The sequence below is a fragment of the Rhinatrema bivittatum genome, chromosome 9 (genome assembly GCF_901001135.1).
Source record: "Rhinatrema bivittatum chromosome 9, aRhiBiv1.1, whole genome shotgun sequence".
Lineage (NCBI taxonomy): Eukaryota > Metazoa > Chordata > Amphibia > Gymnophiona > Rhinatrematidae > Rhinatrema > Rhinatrema bivittatum.
The window spans coordinates 2,463,456-2,485,771 of record NC_042623.1 but is presented as its reverse complement, the minus strand read 5'-3'; the positions used below and the strand labels follow the sequence as shown (position 1 = coordinate 2,485,771).

General features: G+C 43.0%; 1 protein-coding gene across 11 annotated transcripts in view; it reads left to right on the top strand.

The window, feature by feature from the left end:
* Nucleotides 1-22,316, top strand: part of CACNA2D1 (calcium voltage-gated channel auxiliary subunit alpha2delta 1) — a 1,026,983-nt gene that overhangs the window by 600,057 nt on the left and 404,610 nt on the right. For all 11 annotated transcript variants that reach the window (XM_029615087.1, XM_029615085.1, XM_029615090.1 and 8 more), the window contains one exon: nt 419-518. In XM_029615087.1, the coding sequence (XP_029470947.1) occupies nt 419-518 (100 nt within the window). The remainder of the gene's footprint in view (nt 1-418; nt 519-22,316) is intronic.

The window sequence follows — 22,316 nt, the reverse complement described above, 5'->3', positions numbered from 1 at the left end:
ATTTATCCTTCACATTTGTGTATAATTAGTGTTAAACACTAAAACATATTTTGGTGATGGATTCCATGAAGAAAAGGGAGGGGAGGCCACCTCTTGGTGATAGTGAAGACTGCATCCGAAGGCAGACCGCATTCAACTTGCTGTAGATTACAGATTGCTTTGTACTGGAAAATAAATCCTAATGTGGAGTTTGTTGAGTGGAAATAAATCCTAATGTGGAGTTTGTTGAGTGGATGGAAGCAAGAGCATTTGATGTTTTGAAAGCAATCAGAGATTTTTGCAATGTTGAAATAAAATCCTTTGCTATCTGTAATTGTATTGAATATATGAAACTTATACTTGAAAATAAGAGAGATAACGCTGCTTCCATTGGCTATGAAATCAAATTCTTCAGAGCACTTTCTTTTCCCTCGTTCAGGAGTGGCAGCGTCAGCGGACTGACACTGAAGCTGATCAGAACCTCTGTCGCTGAGATGCTGGAGACGCTCTCCGATGATGACTTTGTGAATGTAGTCTCAGTGAGTTCATATTTCTTCTTTATCAGTTCTGTCAGTACCCAGCAGGATCATTCTTGCATTTGCTGTGCCATATGTAGAGGACCTCAAAGTTTGTGTATCCATTGAGCAGAAAATAATAGCAATGCTACATATTTGTTGATTGGCATGATGCATTTAGAATATTCTGGAACATTAAAATTCCATAGTATTCTTCAGTAATTAAATTTGCAGAGATGCCATGCATCTGATATGTACATCTACTCTTTTTTTTTTTTTTTATGAAATCTGTGTCATGCACAAGACGCAAACCTGGACCTTCTTACAGCAATTGGAGCACCCTGCTGTAAGATGATCATAATTAAAGAAAAAAGTTAAATGAATTGTCAGACTTTAATTGTGTTGCTTCTGTGGTCAGATATTATAATGCTATTAGGGTATATGCAATATAATTGTATTTTCTTTTTTTTATGAGCTAAGTAGAAAATACGTACCTTCTTTACTTTTGGGTTTAAGAACATAAGAGCTGTCATACTTGGTCACATTGAGGGTTCATCCACCTAGCATCCTGTTTCTAACAGTAACCAAGAAACAAATCGTAAGCAGATCAATAATGCTGGAAAGCAGGAGACCAACTACGTGACTGAGAGACAAACTATGTGACTGAGATACTTAGAGCACTAAGAGTGCAGTCTGTAATTTCAATACATTTACCACACTTCGATTGGTAAATCGCTGATTTCACATTGAGCCAACTTTCCATAATTCAAATTAATGTGATGAGAAGTTCTTATATTATTCATGTAAGATAATATAAGCTACCATTGGTACAGTAGCCCCTGAGGCAGCTTTTGTGAGCGAAACTTGGCCAGAGTCGGGCTAAGACCAACAAAGAATCCCCAATTTTACCGATCACCATATTGTCTCCTGCTTTCTAACAGTAACCAATCCAGGATACAAGTACCTGGCAGAATCCCAAACATTAGTAGATCCCATGCTACTAACACGCAGGGATAAGTAATGGCTTTCTCCTAGCATGTCTGATTTATAACAGTTTATGACCTTCTCCTCCAGGAACTTATCCAAACCTTTCTTAAACCCAGCTATGCTGGCTGCATTTACTGCATCCGTATGCAATGAATTCCAGAGCTTAATTGTGCATTGAGGGAAAAATAATGTTCTCTGATTTCTTACTAACATTATGGAGTGTTCCATACATTTTGTATTATTTGAAAATGTAAACAACTAAGTCACATTTACCCTTTCTACTCCACTCATTATTTTATACACCTGTATCATATCCCCTCTCAGCCGTCTCTTCTCCAAGCTGAACAGCCCTAACCTCTTCAGCCTTTCCTCATAGGGGAGCTGTTCCATTGCTTTTAGATTTTAGTCTCCTTTCTCTCTAGTACACTATAAAGATACAGTACTCTATGTGCGGTCTCACCATGGAGCGATACAGAGGCATTATGACATTCTCCATTGTATTCACTATTTCCTTCCTAATAATTCCTAACATTCTGTTTGCTTTATTGTCTGCTGCTGCGCATTGAACCGAGGATTTCAAAGTATTGTCCATGATGACACCCGTTTCTTTTTTCTGGGTTATAACTCCTAGCATGGAACCTAACATTGTGTAACTACAGTGGGGGTTACTTTCCCACATGTGCATCACTTTACACTTCTCCATATTACATTTCATCTGCCATTTTCTTCACATTTTTCAAAAATCATGCTGCAGTTTTCTGGATCTGATTTGAAATTAGTTGCCAAGCATGCAACACTTCTCGGATTGTCCAAAGAAATTCTCTCCCTCGAATATAAAGTCAGCATTGTACACTATGGCCTGCTTGAATTTAGTAATCATTCTCGCTTAGGGAAATCTCAATTATTGCATGTAATAAATAACTGTGTGAGCAGCCCAGTGCCTTTAAACAGGGAATTTGTCTGTCTATCAGGGTAAATTAAATATTGAAGTAAAGTAAATTGTAATGAATTGCAAATGAAAATAAATTGCGATTGCACATGTTGTTTTCATTTCCTGCTGTTTCCAGTACTGTACGTTTTATCAGCCACTTCAGTTATGTCCTTGATAGTGTCCGTGGGAAGCTGTATCTCTCTATTTGTGCATTTCTGGTAAATACAAGACGAGGAGCTTCTGTGGTCCAAATTCTTATGCAAATCCAGTGAAAGCTTCCAGAATCTTCAATTAACCTAATAGACAGAAGAAATCAGATTGTCATCTGCCTGTCCTTTGTGAAGTTGTTGGAGAAAGTGTGTGTTATGCTGTTATTGAACTGTTCACAACACAACATGTCAACAGAAGTGACTTGCAGCTGAGCTTCAGTATGCAGAAAAGATTATGCTGAAATCAGCGGGATGGAGATAAACCTGAGTGCTGTTGGAAAGCCATGATATAAATGAATACATACTGTCAAAGTGCTCGTTAAACATCATTTATGGCCTGGCTTCAGCTTTGAATTGTCACCCTAGCTAGACCTGTCTTTCTGTGGTAGCTGGCAAGCCAGACCTGTATTTATGCACTAAAAATCTGGAGGCTGGAAATTTTCTATCCCCACAGCCCTGTCGACTCTTATTCTCACCCCCACCCAGATCTCTAATCTCTCATCCTCTCCCCATTAAGCCCGGCTGCGGCTATGCTGTAAACAGAGAGCAGTGCGAGTTCTTGGTTTCATGTTCATTGGTGCGGCTCACCATCCCATCTCCTCCGGGTTTCTGTGGTTGCAGGGCTGTGGGCTGACTCGGTTCCCTCTGTTTATAGCATGGCAGGGCTCCTCGTGTTCGATTGGGAAGAGGATGAGACATCAGTGGCCTGTGGAGGTAAGGTGGGGACAGGATGGGAATGAAGACATTGGGCAACCGTTCATCATTAATAGTATTAGGGGTGACAAGAAACTGCATTTTATTCCTGTGGCATGCACTACCTTAACATTTTTAAATGTGGCACTAGTGGGGTATTCATCCTGAAATGTGCAGGGAACAAAGTGATGCACTTATTTATTTGAGAAAACGTGTGCTTTGTAATGACTAGGAAGAGGCTCTGAGATCCTACAAAGAGAATTGTTGTCACGTGCTCTCTGGCGCAGTGATGGACTCCGCACATCATTTTGTGTCATTATTTTATCACCTGCTTATCTTCAAGGATTCTTGATTAGTTGTGTCTGCCAAGTTTAAACATATCAGTTCTCTTAATTGGTTTGTTTGCTTTAGGCCTGCTGTTTATTAGTTTCAAATGAACTGTCAAATAGTGTTTGTTCCTTCTAAACAGAGTTTGGATCTCACTTTCTTTTTGTGTTGTACAAGCATCTTCACATTAAAGAATAAAGGCCGTCTTATAGGCATTATTTACATAAGATAGTGTAGCAACAGAAGTATATAATGTTTCCTAAAACCAATTAATCCCAAAACCTAAGGAAACACTTCAAACTAAACATTTCACAATAAACAATAATATATAATTTATTTCACACTGTTATATTTATTATTACAAAATTTTACAAACATCAAGTTATTTTCACTAAATTAATTCTTTACACCACTTAAAATCCATACAAAAAACATCTATTTAATACCCCATCTTCCATCATTCACACCACTCATACCGTACATACTAAAATAATCATCATGAAAATTCAAACCCAACAAAACAGGATCCTCTTTGTTTCACCTGAATCAGGCTTCCTCAGGGGATTTTCTGCAATGCTCAGATTTACAACTCTATTTACAATAACGTTTTCCAACTGGAGACTTCCATGACTCGATTCTTCCCGCGCCAACATGGCTCATACTCCATCAACTTTTAATATGAAGACTGTCAATCTTCATTTGTCAATCAGTCAAGTTTTAAGAACAAGTTTCTTCAAATCTCGGGATCCGCTAATCACCACTCAGACCATCAGCGTTCAAATCCAGTTTCCATAGATTGCCACTGCTTCAAATGAACTTAATGCTTCAACCTTAAAAAAATTACATAAACAACCCGTTAATTATTTTTATCACCATGTTTCATATACTAACTATAATTCACTAGGAAGCGCACTACTCCTGTCCACTAAAACCTCCTCCACTATTAATATATTTTCACAATGTTTTCACAATGTTTTACGTCCACTATTTACCCCCTATTAATAAAAATATATAAACAAATTTAAAAGGATAAACTTACACTTTAAAAAGTTACTGCATCGGACTCCTCAAGTCTCCTAATTTGCATCCACAGAAAACTCCTCCATTACCACATCTAATTCAAAAGCGTTGCTGCTGTTTAATATATCAAAAAATGTCTTTTAAAATATTTCAAACACTTAAACATTTCTAACCCATAATTTTCAACTTCCTTAAACAATGTTGATTACCTGTACCAGTCACCTCTCTTACACGGAAACCACGCCGTTAGTTTCCTCAAAAATGCCGCGGCTGCGCATTGAGTCAATTTCTTCCCTTTTTAAACCCTAACAGATTAGTTATCCACTTTAAACCCTAATGAATTGTCAACACGATGGGCATCCTCAAGATAACTAAAATTAATTAACTCACAACAATGGCCACCATTCAACTTCCTGATTTAATCCATTCGGGCGAGTTTTTGCCACTCAAAAAATAAATTTTTGTTCTTTTAAAATAAGTTTTCTTGTGATATCACCCCCTGTATGTTATGTTCTTGATGAATAACCAAAAATCTTAAATCATCAGAATGAGCCATTTCAATTCAATGCTTTACCAAAGGAGCTTGTGTTTTATTAGTCCTAATACAACTTAAATGTTCTCTAATTCATATGCTAACCATCCGTTTAGTCTGCCCTATGTAAATATAATTACACGGGCAAATACCACTTGTGTTTATTTCCATGTATAATATCCTCTCAATTTATGAGTGTACTTATTTACATAAGAACATAAGATATGTCATACTGGGTCAGACCAAGGGTCCATCAAGCCAGCATCCAGTTTCCAACAGTGATCAACCTAGGCTACAAGTACCTGGCTAGTTCCCAAAATAGATCCCATGCCATGAATGCCAGAAACACACAGTGTCTATTCCCTATTGATTAACAGCAGTTTTGGCCTTCTCCTCCAGGAACTTATCCAAACCTTTTCTAAATCCAGCTATGCTAACTGATTTCATATTGATTCTGTTAGACATCTCTGTGGCGTTCGATATGCTAGATCATAACATCTTATTGTCCAGCCTCCCGGCTGGGTAATTGCCAGGTTCTTATGGCCTGGATTGGCCATTGTTGGAAACAGGATGCTGGGCTTGATGGACCCTTGGTCTGACCCAGTATGGCATTTTCTTATGTTCTTATGTTCTTAACTCAATCCACTGTGTTAAACTGGTTCAAAAGCTTTTTGACTAATCGTTCCTGTCAGATCAATATTGGATCATGCACATCACAATCATATTCTGTGCCTATTGGGGTTCCTCAAGTTTCATCCCTTTCACCGATTCTCTTTAACATATATTTAATTCCTTTATGTACATCCTTTCTGCATTAAATATCCAATTTAAAATATATGCAGATGACATCCAACTTTTCGTCCCATACAATTCATCCTGGTCTGAAACTCTTTCCACAGTCCAAATTTATATTAAAACCATAGAGAAATGGATGGACCATAGCCGTTTAAAATTAAATGCAAAAAAACACGAAATCTTATTCCTAAGCTTCATTGACAACCCAACCAATTGCCCACCTTCGCATATAATGATTGATAATGAACCTATTCCAATCATTAAACAAGCATGTTGTCTAGGAATTACACTGGATACAACCCTTTCTTTATCTTGTCATATTTCAAAAGTGGTCAAAAATGCATTTTTCAAACTACAGGGGTCATTTTCAAAAGCAATCACACGCGAAAAGGGACTTTTCACGTGCGATCACTAAAGGGGGCGGAATCGGCCCCGGAAGAGGAGGGGTCGGGGAGGCACTGGGGCCAATGCTGTGGACACATCGCTGGCGGAAAAAGGTAAGGACCCTTATCGCCGCCAGTTTCGCGACGAATAACTACACCTTAGTGGTGCAATGGCTGCCGGCTTTCGCAGGCCCGCCCCTCACTTTGCGCCCCCCCCCCCACCCCCGTTACTGCCAGATTTTCTAAGGTCACAGACCTAAGAAAATCCAGGCCTACATTTGCCAAAATGATTAAAACCACTGTTATCTGTTCAAGAATTTTGTTTGGTTATTCAGTCATTAATATTCTCCGGCATATATTGTAACGGCCTAAATGTAGGCCTTCCATAAACAACTATCAAACCTTTACAGTTGATACAAAATACCGCAGCTCGCATTCTCACAGGCACACCTCTAAAGCAACACATTTCCCCTATTTTATACAATTTGCGTTGGTTACCTATCAAATACCGGATATTGTATAAAATACTAACCATAATCCATTCTTTATTAAATAATCCTAACCCCAAATGGCTTTGTGCTATTTTAAGAATCTACAAACCTTCAAGAGAACTCAGATCCTCAAATAAGAGTCTCCTAGATGTGCCATCTGTAAGGCTGGCAAGATTGAATATAACCCGAGAAAGAGCCTTTTCGGTTGCGGGTCCTATACTTTGGAATGCATTGCCGAATTCATTACGTCAAATCTGCAATAGTAAAGATTTAAAAAAATCACTAAAAACATATCTGTTTAAAGAAGCATTCAAAGTTATAGAATAAGAAGCAAGATATTCTTTCTTCTACTACTCTTCTTTAGTTGATTTAACTACCTTTATTTTCTATCTGTTCTGTTTTTTTAGTAAAGTAAATATTAACCTAAATACATAACAAGGTTTGTTTTATATAAATACAAGCTGTTAAGCCCATTAAAATGTGTGAGATTATTGTCCCCTCTCCTCCTACGTCTTTGCTCTGCTCCGCTTCTCCCCCCCCCCCCCCCCCCCCCCCAGCACCACGAAGGGCCAGAGGCGGCAGCGGTGGTCGGAGCTGCAGTGGCGGCCGAGGGGGATCTCACGAGGCGTAATGGTCCTGCCATCCCAACTCCCTCCCCCCTTCCCCGGTGGCAGAGGGACAGGCTCAGACCCCTTTCACTCTATCCTTACAGGCCCCAACTCCTTTGCTCTCCCGTTCCCCTCTACACTCAACCCCTTCCACTCTAAACTCTAAGTGGAGAGCTGGGGGGGGGGGGGGGGTAGAGAATCTCTCTCTCATACAACCCCTACATAGGCTTCCTCTCTCTCCCTCTTGCACATACACTCTCTCTCTGTCCCTCACACACGCATGCCCAATCCCTCTCGCACACATACACAATCCGTCACGTAGTCTCTCTCTGGCACTCACACGCGCCTTCAGTGCACATTTCCACACTTCTCTCTCACACAGTTAAAACGAGTGAGATTTTTGTCCCCTCTCCACCTAAGTCTTTGCTCTGCTCTCGCAAGAGCTTGCAAAGTTCCCATGCCTGTTGTGTCTGGGAGAGTGACGAAAACACTCCGCTCCTCCCCCCTGGCGAAGGGCAGGAGGCAGCGGCGGCAGGAGCTGCAACAGATTTGGGACATGTTGCCTGGCTTGCTTTGCTCTTTCTGGGAGACCTGTGCCTTTAAGAAATCTGATCTGGGGCTTGAGAGGGAGGAGGGAGCAGGGCTCTGGCTTTCATTTTTGTGCTGGTGTTTTGCTGGGAGTAGGGGTGGAGCGATGCCCATATAAACTCTTCCCGTGGTGGCTGAGACCCACGGGCGGGTTGCCAGCACTGCTCCCCCCCCTGCAGTTGCGGGATATTTACTTGGCTTCTCCTTATCTGTGGGACTCAGGGGGCGGGGAAGCAGGCTGAGCTGTTCTCTGTTCAGCTCTTTGTGCTTTGGCTGCTGCAGCTGCTTGTGATCTCTTCACAGCCACTTTCTACTGCATTTGCTCTGCTCCGGCCGTCCCAACTCCCTCCCCCCTTCCCCGGCAGCGGATGGACGGCTTGGCGACTCTTCTGCCCTTTCTTCCTCCTGTGCGTAACGGTCCAGCAGTCCCTTACCCAGCGGCGGAGGAACAGGCTGAGCTGTTTCTAGGAGCAGCGGCTCATCTGCCCTTTCCTCCTCCCCTCTGTGACAACCAGCACGTCGCGCAGAGCTCTATGGTCCGCACATGCGCGGTTCAGCTGCTCTCTACTGCGCATTTGTGGGCCGTCGGTCAGAGCCCATTTATATTGTAGATTTGTTACCAATGTATTTTTATTCAGACTTTATTTTATTATTTTATTTCATTGTTATTACTATCTTAAATTTCTTTTTAGTTTATTTTAATTTTATCTTATTTCATTTTATTTTGTTATTTTCATATTGGGCCAGATTTTCAAAAGCATTTACTCGAGCAAAACTGGTTTTTGCTCGAGTAAATACACTTTACTCAAGTAAGTGGGCTTTTCAAAATTGCTACAATATATGCCATTGAATTGTCCATAGGATTTACTCAAGTAAGTGCACTTTACTCGAGTAAATAGCTTTTGAAAATTGCTACGATAGTATGTCACATTTACATGCGTAACTCCTTTGAAAATGACCCCCATTCTGAATTAATTGTAAACCGTTTTGTTCAAATCTGGCAACAAATTCCAGAGCTTAATTGTGCGTTGAGTGAAAAAGAAATTTCTTAAATTTCTTTTAAATATGCTACTTGATAACTTCATGGAGTGCCCCCTAGTCCTATTATCTGAAAGAGTAAATAACCAATTCACATTCACTTTCATGATTTTGTAGACATCTTTCATATCCCCTCTCAGCCGTCTCTTCTCCAAGCTGAAAAGTCCTAACCTCTTTAGTCTTTCCTCATACGGGAGCTGTTCCATCCCCTTTATCATTTTGGTTGCCCTTCTCTGTACCTTCTCCATCGCAATTATATCTTTTTTGAGATGCGGCGACCAGAATTGTACACAGTATTCAAGGTGCGGTCTCACCATGGAACGATATAGAGGCATTATGACATTTTCCGTTTTATTAACCATTCCCTTCCTAATAATTCCTAACATTCTGTTTGCTTTTTTGACTGCTGCAGCACACTGAGCCGACGATTTCAATGTGTTATCCACTATGACACCTAGATCTCTTTCTTGGGTTGTAGCTCCTAATATAGAACCTAACATTGTGTAATTATAGCAAGGGTTATTTTTCCCTATATGCATCACCTTGCACTTGTCCACATTAAATTTCATCTGCCATTTGGTTGCCCAATCTTCCAGTCTTGCAAGGTCCTCCTGTAATGTATCACAATCTGCTTATGATTTAACTACTCTGAATAATTTTGTGTCTTCTGCAAATTTGATCACCTCACTCATTGTACCCCTTTCCAGATTCTTTATAAATATATTAAAAAGCACCGGTCCAAGTACAGATCCCTGAGGCACTCCACGGTTTATCTTTTCCTACTATGAAAACACACCATTTAATCCTACTCTCTGTTTCCTGTCTTTTAACCAATTTGAAATGCATGAAAGGACATCATCTCCTATCCTATGTCTTTTTACTTTTCTTAGTAGCCTCTCATGAGGGACTTTGTCAAAGCCTTATGAAAATCCAAATATACCACATCTACTGGTTCACCTTTATTCACATGTTTATTCACTCCTTCAAAAAAAATGAAGCAGATTTGTGAGGCAAGACTTCCCTTGGGTAAATCCATGCTGCCTGTGTCCCATTAAGTCATGTTTGTCTAAATATTATGTGATTTTATCCTTTAAAGCAGTTTCCATAATTTTTCCCGGCATTGAAGTCAGGCTCACTGGCCTATAGTTCCCAGGTCACCTCTGGACCCTTTTTTAAATATTTGGGTTACATTTGCCATCCTCCAGTCCTCAGGTATGGTGGATGATTTTAATCATAGGTTACTAATTACTTGAAACAGTCCTAAAGTTTCATTTTTTAGTTCTTTCAGAATCCTGGGATGTATACCATCCGGTACAGGTAATTTCCTACTCTTTGTCAGTCTAGCCTTCTGTATCTTACTGGCTCACCATGATTTGAGGAAGGTAAAGTTCTTCACATTAAAGAATAAATTCCTTATAGCCATTGTTTGGGGAAGGTAATGTTTTGGGTGAGCCAGGATTCCTGCTATTGAGCGGTGCTTCAGGATGCCTGGCACATTGTCCCTGGATACATTGCATTTTAACTCCAGGTTACTTGAATATAATGTTTGTGCGCTGTGAAATCCTATGCTGAAAGTTATTAGCTTGCATTCTTACCTCCAACCTTGGGTCCGATGCGACGCTTCTCACTGCTGGGGGAGGACCCTGGTCCAGGACACTGTGGCCTGTCGGGTGCCACCGTCTTCATGGCCACTCCTGCCAACACAGACAGCTCTGGAAGATGCAGACAGTAGGCCTCACACATTGCCTTCCTCCGATGCTACTCCCAGGGTCTCCCATAGGTACACACATACCCGACTGAGCTCCCCTTAAAGGGTCCATGGCGGGAAAAGCACAAGTGTGCCTGATTGTGACATCACAGGACAGGAATTACCTAAGGCTATTTCTCCTGCTTCTCCTTGCCTTGGCAATAGGTTGACTCCTTTGCAGAAGTGCTTTGCCTCTGCATTCCTGGTTCCTGATTCTGCTGTGTTGGTCCTGAGTTCCTAGCTGTCTGCTTTGTCTTCTCAGTTTATGTTTTTGTGGTCAGTTTTCTCTTCACCTGTCTTCATCATTTCGTCTAGGTCTTATTTTGCTAACTGTAAGATAGCTGAGTATATTCTGTGGCACAGCCAAGCTAACTGGATACGTTTTTCTAGTAACTTGTTCAGTTGTGGATATTAGAAACATAGAAACATATAGAAACATAGAAATGACGGCAGAAGAAGACCAAACGGCCCATCCAGTCTGCCCAGCAAGCTTCACACGTTTTTTTTCTCTCATACTTATCTGTTTCTCTTAGCTCTTGGTTCTATTTCCCTTCCACCCCCACCATTGAAATATCTAGCTTGATTAGTTAGGGGTAGTAGGGGTAGTAACCGCCGCAATAAGCAAGCTACACCCATGCTTATTTGTTTTACCCAGACTATGTTATACAGTCCTTATTGGTTGTTTTTCTTCTCCCCTGCTGTTGAAGCAGGGAGCTATGCTGGAATGCGTGATGTATCAGTCTTCTCCCATGCCGTTGAAGCAGAGAGCCATGCTGGATATGCATCGAAAGTGAAGTATCGGACACAATTGGTTTGGGGTAGTAACCGCCGTAACAAGCCAGCTACTCCCCGCTTTGTGAGTGCGAACCCTTTTTTCTTCTCCCCTGCCGTTGAAGCAGAGAACTATATTTATTTATTTATTTATTTATTATTTTTGTTATACCGAGTTTCATGATAGGAATCACATCAACCCGGTTTACAAATAACAATGTGTGCAAAGTATAGCGTAACGTAATAAATATTTCCAATACAAATTTGAACTTTAAATACAGAGAATCAATTAAAAGGTGTGAGAAAGTTACAATATAACAGGGAAAATTAACTTGGAACTGGAAGAGGGGAGAGGTTAAACAATGCAATATTTACATTTAACACAATTAAAGTGATAGTGCAGCAGAGTAAGTAAATAAGCCTATTTGCATGAATGTGACGGTACATAAATATGAGCGGTAATATAAACAAGAGAATCAATATGACACAGTAGAGTATGGTGATGATATGATAAAACTCAAAACGTAATAGTGATAAGATTATGATAGGTGGATTCTTATTTGGATCCAGAGGTTACATGGCAGTTTGTGTTGATGAGTGTATTTTATTCAAGGCTTGGAAATGCTTTTTTGAAAAGCCAAGTTTTTAGTCTTTTCCTAAATGTTAGAGCGCATGGCTCTTGTCTTAGATCAGGTGGTATAGAGTTCCACAGAACTGGACCTGCTGTAGAGAAGGCTCTGAGACTCAAAGATTTATGTTGATAGGTTTTGGCATTTGGAATTTGGAGTGACTCTTTGTAGTATTCCCTAATAGGTCTGGCAGAAGTGTATTTTTTAAATGGTATTTGAAGATCTAGTTGCGTGAGTTGGTTGATGGTCTTGTATATGATGTTGATGGATTTATACATGATTCTATAGTGGATTGGTAGCCAATGAAGTTTTTGGAGGATAGGGGAGATGTGGTCCATTTTCCTGGAATTTGAAAGGACTTCTGGCTGCGGAGTTCTGAACCATTTGTAGGGGTTTGATGTAAGAAGCTGGGAGGCCTAATAGTAAAGAGTTGCAATAATCTAGTTTTGAAAAAATTATTGCTTGCAAGATTGTTCTAAAGTCCATAGTGTGGAAAAGTGTTTTGATTCTTTTCAGAATGTGTAATTTGTAGAAGCAATCTTTGGTGGTTTGGTTAATGAATGTTTTAAGGTTGAGACGATTGTCTAAGATAGCTCCTAGATCTCTTACATGGGTAGATTGAAGGAGTGCGGTTGGTTTTGGAAGTGTGTTATTGTTTTCCGGTGATATGAGCAGAAATTCCGTTTTTGAAGCGTTAAGTACGAGGTTTAGGCTGGTGAGGAGGGGTTTAATTTCTAATAAGCAACTGTCCCAGTGTTCCATTGTTTTTGAGATTGTTTCTTTTATGGGAATCACGATCTGTACGTCATCTGCGAAAAGGAAGTGTTTCAGGTTTAATTTTGTAAGAAGTTGACATAGTGGTAACAGGTAGACATTAAAGAGCGTGGGTGAAAGTGATGAACCTTGCGGCACTCCTCTGTTAGAAGGGTGGTATTGGGATTCTTTATTGTGGATTTTGACTCTATATCCTCTGTTTTCTAGGAATGTTTTGAACCAGTTTAGTGTAGAACCTGTCAATCCAATATTTGCCAGTTGTTTTAGGAGTAGGGTGTGATTGACGGTGTCGAAGGCCGCCGAGAAGTCAAGGAGGATTAGTAAAAATGTTTGGCCTTTATCATTCCAGAAATGAGGAAGTCCATGAGAGAGAGTAGTAGGGGTTTCAGTGCTTGCAGCTTTACGGAAACCATATTGGTTTGGGGACAGAATACTGTGGTCCTCTAAGTAGTTGGATAGTTGGGTGTTTACCAATTTTTCCATGATTTTAGCTATGAATGGGAGGTTGGAAATCGGGCGGAAGTTGTTGGGATCACAAGCATTTAGATTTGGTTTTTTTAGCAGTGGCTTGATTGAGGCTGTTTTTAGGTCATCTGGGTAGATCCCATGTGATAGGGAGCAATTTATGATTTCTGCCAGTGTTTTTGCTATAGTATCAGGGATGAGAAGAAGCAATTTGGAAGGGATTTGATCAAATGGGTGTGATGACGGTTTCATTCTCTTTAACACCGAATGTATCTCTGTGATTGTGATGGGTTCGAAAGCGTTAAGCTGGATGTTTTTGTCTTGGGGGAGATATGTGGTATCTGGAACAGTAGTGTTTGTAATCAGCTGATTGAGGAGATCCGATATTTTTTTGTTGAAATGAAGAGCCAATTCATCTGCTTTAGTCTGGGCTAACTCTGGTGGGATATCTGGAATGATGGGTTTAGTGAGGCTGGAGACAAAGGTGAATAGGGCTTTTGAATCAAAGATTAGATGATGAACTTTCCGGGCGTAATAGTCTCTTTTTGTTTTCAGCGTGGTACTTTTGTATAAATGGAGTGAGCGTTTGTATTCAGATAGTGAGGCCGGTGAGGGGGCTTTACGCCATTTTCTTTCTTTCTGCCGAAGTAGTTGTTTGAGCTTTCGCAGTTCATCATTAAACCAGGGTTGTCTTTTGGATACACTAGAAGACCTTGTTTTGGTTGTCAGTGGGCAGAGAGTGTTTGCTATAGATTTAGTTATTTTGGACCAGGATTGGAGGGCCGAATTGGGCGTAGAGACATCAATGAGTGGTAGATCTGAGGTAAGAAGGTTGCTGAGGTGTTCCGAGGAACAAGGTTTTCTGTATAAGAAAGAGGGTCTTGAGTTTAGATTGTAGTCTGATCTTGGTAAAGAGAAGCTGGTGGAGATTAGCGAATGGTCAGACCATGGGACTTTTTTGCAATTTGGTTGATTTGTAAGAGAAATACCGGAGTTTATAAAGAAGAGATCGAGTGTATGGCCTGCTTTGTGAGTGGGTTTGTTGATTTGTTGTTTGAAACCCATTGCTGACATTGCGGTGAGGAAAGCTTCACAGTTTGTTGAAAGAGGGACTTTGTCAACATGTAAGTTGAAGTCGCCCAGGATTATAGCAGGAGAGTCCAGATTGAGATGTAAAGTTATGGTTTCAATAATAGGTGAGGCGTCTGACTCTAGTAATCCTGGAGGGGCATAGACTAGAAGGATTTGGAGATGTTCTGATTTGAACAGTCCTACTTCTAGTTTGGTAGCTGTGCTGATGTGGTGGTGTGTGAACCTTAAGGATTTTTTAGCAGCTAAGAAGATACCCCCTCCTCTTTTTTTTTGTCTTGGGATGGAGAAGAAATTGTACGTCTGTGTTGGTAGTTGGTTAATGAGGGGTTATATCTGTGGATTTGAGCCATGTTTCTGTTATGGCACAAAAGTCTGGGGTTGAGTCCTGCAGTATGTCGTTTAGTATAAGGGTTTTGTTGGTGAGCGATTGAGCGTTGAAAAGGATGATGGTGAATAGAGTGAGACCTAGGAACTGTGTAGTGGGGGAGATCATGATTGGGATGAGTGATTTGTAGGTGCGTGGGCGGTAATGCATAATTGGATAAGGTTGGATCGGTGCTTGAAGAGTGTTGTTAGACGCTGGATGTGCTGCTAGATGAGCTACTGGAGTCTGGATGAGTGCTGCTAGAGTCTGGATGAGTGCTGCTGGAGACTGGATGAGTGCTGCTGGAGACTGGATGAGTGTTGCTAGATGAGCTGCTGGAGACTGGATGTGTGCTGCTGGAGACTGGATGTGTGCTGCTAGATGAGCTGCTGGAGACTGGATGTGTGCTGCTGGAGACTGGATGTGTACTGCTAGATGAGCTGCTGGAGACTGGATGTGTGCTGCTGGAGACTGGATGAGTGCTGCTGGATGAGTGCTGCTGGAGACTGGATGTGTGCTGCTGGAGACTGGATGAGTGCTGCTGGATGAGTGCTGCTGGAGACTGGATGTGTGCTGCTGGAGACTGGATGTGTGCTGCTGGAGACTGGATGAGTGCTGCTGGATGAGCTGCTGGAGACTGGATGAGTGCTGCTGGAGACTGGATGAGTGTTGCTAGATGAGCTGCTGGAGACTGGATGTGTGCTGCTGGAGACTGGATGTGTGCTGCTAGATGAGCTGCTGGAGACTGGATGTGTGCTGCTGGAGACTGGATGTGTACTGCTAGATGAGCTGCTGGAGACTGGATGTGTGCTGCTGGAGACTGGATGAGTGCTGCTGGATGAGTGCTGCTGGAGACTGGATGTGTGCTGCTGGAGACTGGATGAGTGCTGCTGGATGAGCTGCTGGAGACTGGATGAGTGCTGCTGGAGACTGGATGTGTGCTGCAAGATGAGCTGCTGGAGACTGGATGTGTGCTGCTGGAGACTGGATGTGTGCTGCTAGATGAGCTGCTGGAGACTGGATGTGTGCTGCTGGAGACTGGATGAGTGCTGCTAGATGAGCTGCTGGAGACTGGATGTGTGCTGCTGGAGACTGGATAAGTGCTGCTAGATGAGCTGCTGGAGACTGGATGAGTGCTGCTAGATGAGCTGCTGGAGACTGGATGTGTGCTGCTGGATGAGCTACTGGAGACTGGATGAGTGCTGCTAGATGAGCTGCTGGAGACTGGATGTGTGCTGGATGAGTCTCTGATCTGGCCGCCCTCTGATAGGCCTGAAGCCTGCTTAGGGGCGCGGCTCACTCACCACATTGTGTCCTGCGGGCCTGGTTCTCAGCTCTGGAGTGGTTAATAAGTATTAGTTTTGTTTTGGGTATTTTTGTCTTTTGCCTACCGTCTCTCCTGCACGGCTCCTGCACGGCTCATCTGGAGTGTCTGTTGAGCAGGTTTTTGCCCCAGATGGGCCGCGCTGATCACGCACGCCTCAGCAGAGAGGAGGAGTAGGTGGTTGGGTGCGGGTGGGTGCCGGGAAGAAGGCCGCCGAAATGATATATGTAACAGTAAATCCTTACGCGGGTATGGCTCGGGGCTTCCTCGGGGCTGTACGAAGGGGCGAAACAAAGGGGCCTGCCCCTTTGTTGCGCTCCTTCGGCACGCGGCGCGCGGCGCGCGGCGCCGGGCCGAGTCCTGATTTAAAGCCCCTCAGGGCTGGCTCCTATTGGTGGAGCTGGATCGGGGGCGGGGCTCCCGTTGTCGGCGCGGTTTTTGTTAAAGTTTTTTGTTTTCCCAAGAGACGGCTTAACTTAGCTTTTTTCACCTTCATATACAGCTATGCTGTATATGCATTGAAGGTGAAGCATCAGGCTTATTTGGTTTGGGGTAGTAACTGCCGTAACAAGCCAGCTACTCCCCTCTTTGTGAGTGTAAATCCATTTTTCTACATTTCCTCTTGCTGTTGAAGCTTAGAGCGATGTTGGAGTCACAGTAAGCATGTGTATGTTTATTGAATAAGGGTATTGTCTCCAGGCAGTAGCCGTCATTCTGGCGAGTCACCCACTCTTCATTGGCGGCCTCTTGACTTTATGGATCCACAGTGTTTATCCCATGCCCCTTTGAAGTCCTTCACAGTTCTGGTCTTCACCACATCCTCCGGAAGGGCATTCCAGGCGTCCACCACCCTCTCCGTGAAGAAATACTTCCTGACATTGGTTCTGAATCTTCCTCCCTGGAGCTTCAAATCGTGACCCCTGGTTCTGCTGATTTTTTTCCTACGGAACAGGTTTGTCGTTGTCTTTGGATCATTAAAACCTTTCAAGTATCTGAAAGTCTGTATCATATCACCTCTGCTCCTCCTTTCCTCCAGGGTGTACATATTTAGATTCTTCAATCTCTCCTCGTACGTCATGCGATGAAGATCCTCCACCTTCTTGGTCGCCCTTCTCTGTACCGCTTCCATCTTGTCTTTGTCTTTTTGTAGATACGGTCTCCAGAACTGAACACAGTACTCCAGGTGAGGCCTCACCAAGGACCTGTACAAGGGAATAATCACTTCCCTTTTCTTACTCGATATTCCTCTCTCTATGCAGCCCAGCATTCTTCTGGCTTTTGCTATCGCCTTGTCGCATTGTTTCGCAGACTTCATATCATTAGACACTATCACCCCAAGGTCCCTCTCCTGCTCCGTGCACATCAGCTTTTCCCCCCCCATCGAGTACAGTTCATTCGGATTTCCACTCCCCATATGCATGACTTTGCACTTCTTGGCATTGAATCTCAGCTGCCATATCTTCGACCACTCTTCCAGTTTCCTTAGATCCCGTCTCATTCTCTCCACTCCTTCCGGCGTGTCCACTCTGTTGCAGATCTTAGTGTCATCCGCGAAAAGATAAACCTTACCTTCTATCCCGTCCGCAATGTCGCTCACAAAGATATTGAACAGGACCGGTCCCAACACCGATCCTTGCGGTACACCACTTAAAACCGCTCTCTCTTCAGAGAAGGTTCCATTTACCATCACACATTGTCTTCTGTCAGTCAGCCAATTTGCAATCCAGGTCACCACCTCGGCCCTCACTCCTAAGCTTCTCATTTTATTCACCAGTCTCCTGTGCGGAACCGTATCAAAAGCTTTGCTGAAATCCAAGTATATGATATCAAGCGCTCTTCCTCGATCCAATTCCTTGGTTACCCAGTCAAAAAAGTTAATCAGATTTGTCTGACAGGATCTTCCCCTGGTGAATCCATGTTGCCTCTGGTCCATCAATTCTCCGGACTGTAGATAGTTCACTATTCTCTCTTTCAGCAGTGACTCCATTACTTTTCCCACCACCGAAGTGAGGCTAACCAGTCTGTAGTTGCCAGCCTCCTCCCTGTTCCCACTCTTGTGAAGCGGGACCACCACCGCTCTTCTCCAATCACTCGGCACCACTCCCGTTTCTAGGGATCTATTGAACAGGTCACACATCGGAGCTGCCAGAACATCTCTGAGCTCCCTCAATATCCTTGGATGAATCCCATCAGGCCCCATGGCTTTGTCCACTTTCAGGTTCTTAAGCTCTTCCCACACATTTTCTACTGTAAAAGGATTTTCATCCATTCCACTTCCCTCCAGTTTCTTGTTGGCCACTAAATGGAAAAAGGAAGCCCAGATTAGTAAAACTTTGCCCCTAAAACCTCAGTTTGTGAGAAGCACTCCTATATTTTTGGAGTCTACCCTTAAGTATCAATATATTTTCTCTTCATAACTTTTTGGTAGGATTTCAAAACCAGGTGACCCCTTGCCAACTCCTCCCTAGGGTGGCTATTTATTTATTTGTATATACCGACATTCGATCTGAGATATCACACCGGTTTACATTCAGGTACTGTAGGTATTTCCCTATCCCCAGAGGGCTTACAATCTAAGTTTGTACCTGAGGCAATGGAGGGTAAAGTGACTTGCTCAAGATCACAAGGAGCAACAGCAGGACTCGAACCCTGGTCTCCTGGTTTGTAGCCCCCTGCTCTAACCACTAGGCTATTCCTCCTCTAGCCCAGGCTGCTGAATGCTCTCACTAGGATTTGGATGAGGTGGAAGTGTTGCTGGAGCTGACCGAACAGAAAGAAGCAATACTGCCCCCTTGGACCCCTACGCTTTCAGCCGCAGTCTGGCCTGACTCGTTGAGTGATGGGTCACCCTGTGCGCAGCTCCTCCATGGCTTGGTCAGCTGCCTGGGTTCCTTCTGCGGCCGTCCTTGGCAGCCGGCAGCAGGTGCCTCACTGGACCACTCTGGAGGAAGTGGTTGCAGTTTTTGGAAGAAGTTGCAGCATTGGTTTATAAAAAGAAAATATAATAATCAGTTTTGCTACCATAACAAACTTTTGGGTCAGTTGTTACATAAATTCCCTCCATCTGTACTGTTCATAATCATAAGTAAGATATTAAAATATCAAGCTTTGCAAATGAATGCAGCAAATAACCTTCTGATTTAAGCAGTAATACAGCACTTTAATTGTGAACCTTGGGAACACAAAGCTATAGTAACATAACATGGTGATGGCAGATGAAGATCATTTGTCCCGTCCTGTCTACCCTGGTCAGCTGAATCCCACTGGTCAGCTGTATCCCACTGGTCAGCCATGCAAGCTTTGACTGCTTGCAGGATATCCTCCTCTCACATCCCCCTGCTCTTCTGGGTCAGACATGTGTACAAGATCCCATATTTAAAGCTGCAAGCAGGCGCCTCCTCCCCCACCTGAAAGCACACAAGTTTAGCATTTTTAACTATGACTAATGGGACCAATGAATTGTTTAAGTAAAATAAAGCCTGTCAGGAGCTCAGGGGTCCTAATTTGCATTTGCAAGTGTTGTGCTTTCTTTGAGCAGAGAAGCCTGCTGTTCAAGAGAGAGTTTAAAGGGCAGGGAATTACAGCTGTTTCCCACTAATCCCATTGTAGACTTTGATAGCAGTAAGCGGTGAATGATAAAAGCAGCAGTGCAGTCCAGGCAGGCTCTGATTTACAGACTTGCATTCAGTTGGAGTTTATGATTGTGGGTCTGCGAGGGTTCAGGACAAATGTGTTTGATATCTGCAGAGGATGAAAGGAATACAAACACTCAATGAAATGGTACTTTGTAAGAGCAGAAATGTTAAAGAATAAGATCGGCAGATGGAAAGCCTCGACTTATGACACCTTGCTACCAAATATTTCCTGTAAGACTTCACACTGAAACTATTATTTTTCTTGTATCATTTTATAAGAATGTGTAACATAAACTGAGCTCTAAACATTGAACAAGATTTCGAAAATAAAATAAAAACTGAAAAAGAAGGTCCCTAATTATAATACAACAGGGAAACAAACGTAAAGTGTTCAGTGAATTGTCACTCTTACTTAGGGAATAGCCACTGCCATTAATTGCATCAGTAGTTATTCTGTGGAAATTAAAGTTTGCTATCCTTCCCACAGTGATTAACCTAGAAGAAAGCCAGAATGCACCATGATGCTAATCTCTACCAGTATGAGGTCAACACTATAGTATGATGAGTACATTTGTATTATATTCTGGGGATTAAATTTGAAATCCATAGAATTTAATGTTAGTGGATTGTTCTATAGGAGAATATTATACAATGTGGTAAGATGATAAATACAAAACTAATTAATCACACTATCAAACACCTACAAAATTTTATCCAAGGAGGGGCGACCATCATACCCATGAACCTTCGGTTAAGCACAGTTTTTCATTATAATCATCAGTCTCCCTGAATCTCTGTATCATTTTTATTTTTCAAGTGTTGCACATAAAATCAAAGGGGTAGATTTTATAAATTTGTGCAAACAAAAGTACGCTGGATTTTATAAGATACGCGCGTAGCCGCGCGTATCTTATAAAATCCAGGGTCAGTGCGTGCAAGGGGGTGCACATTTGTGCAACCTGCGTGCGCCGAGCCCAGCGCGCGCTGCCTGTTCCCTCCGAAGCCGCTCTGATTTCAGAGTGCCTCGGAGGGAACCGCTCTGATTTCAGAGTGCCCCGGCCCTATCTAAACCCCCCCTCTTACCTTTGTTGCATGATTTACGCCTGCTAAAAGCAGACGTAAATCTGCGCGCACCAGCGGGCTGCTGGCGCGCCATCACCTGACCCGGGGGCTGGTCCGGAGGCCTCGACCACGCCCCCGGGCCGGCGCCACGCCCCCGGGCCCGCCCCCGCAACACCGCGTCACGCCCCCGAAATGCCGCGTCATTCCGCAACGCCCCCCGACACGCCCCTTTTATGAAGCCCCGGGACTTACGCGCGTCCCAGGGCTCTGCGTGCACCGGTGGCCTATGCAAAATAGGCCACCGGTGCACATAAATCCGGCCGGATTTACGCATGTAGGGCATTTAAAATCCACCCCAAAGTCTATTATATGAACATTGAAGGTGTTCTTCTCTTATAACTGCAGAGGGACACCTGCCACCAGTCCTGTGTTTTGCTGATGTGCTTCAGGGTGGGGGGTTTTTTCATCCATACAGGTTTGCTAGGATCCCAACACTGTTAATTTAAAAGCTCAATGTATGTCATGAAGTCTCTGAAAGAACCAATCAAGATAAGTGCTGTAAGAGATTCAAACGCTTGTTTTTGCATTTTAAAGAATGCTAACCTATTCAACTTCTTCATTCATATCCAGTGGAATAAGTGGTTTCACAGTAATAATCCAGTATTGCTGGATTATTATCGTGGTGGGCGGGGTATCATGGTGGGCGGGGTTTGGGCGGAGTTATCTCTCGGCAGTGCTGCGGGCGGTAACGTTTTTCACAGGAAATCACTACTCCTTTTCCCATGGTGGTGAGGGGGTGACAGTGTGTGGCTGGCTGCCCACTATCGACCTCCCCACCCCTTTTTTTCACGACTCATCCTATAGCAGAATGATGAATCTAGGGGTACATTTCCAACTTGTATGGGACCGTAATGGTTTCAGTAATAGGCTACCGAAGTTCATCAAAATGATGATTGTATAACATGCAGTGTTTAATGATAGGTGCTCGTTCCCTACAAGTGTTTAAGTAACTGCAATGTATAATATTCTCCCTAACAGAATTATGTCTGGACCAAATTGTTTGAATTTGAAAAGGTTGAGATTTGTCCTCCAAATAGAGATGTGAATCGTGTGATCGATCGTCTTAACGATCGATTTCGGCTGGGGGGTGGGGGAGGAAATCTTATCGTCGCAGTTTTGTTTTTTAAAATATCGTGTAAATCGTAAATCGGGGGAGGGCGGGAAAACCGGCACACTAAAACATCCCTAAAACCCACCCCGACCCTTTAAAATAAATCCCCCACCCTCCCGAACCCCCCCAAAATGTCTTAAATTACCTGGGGTCCAGAGGGAGGGTCCCGGTGTGATCTTTTACTCT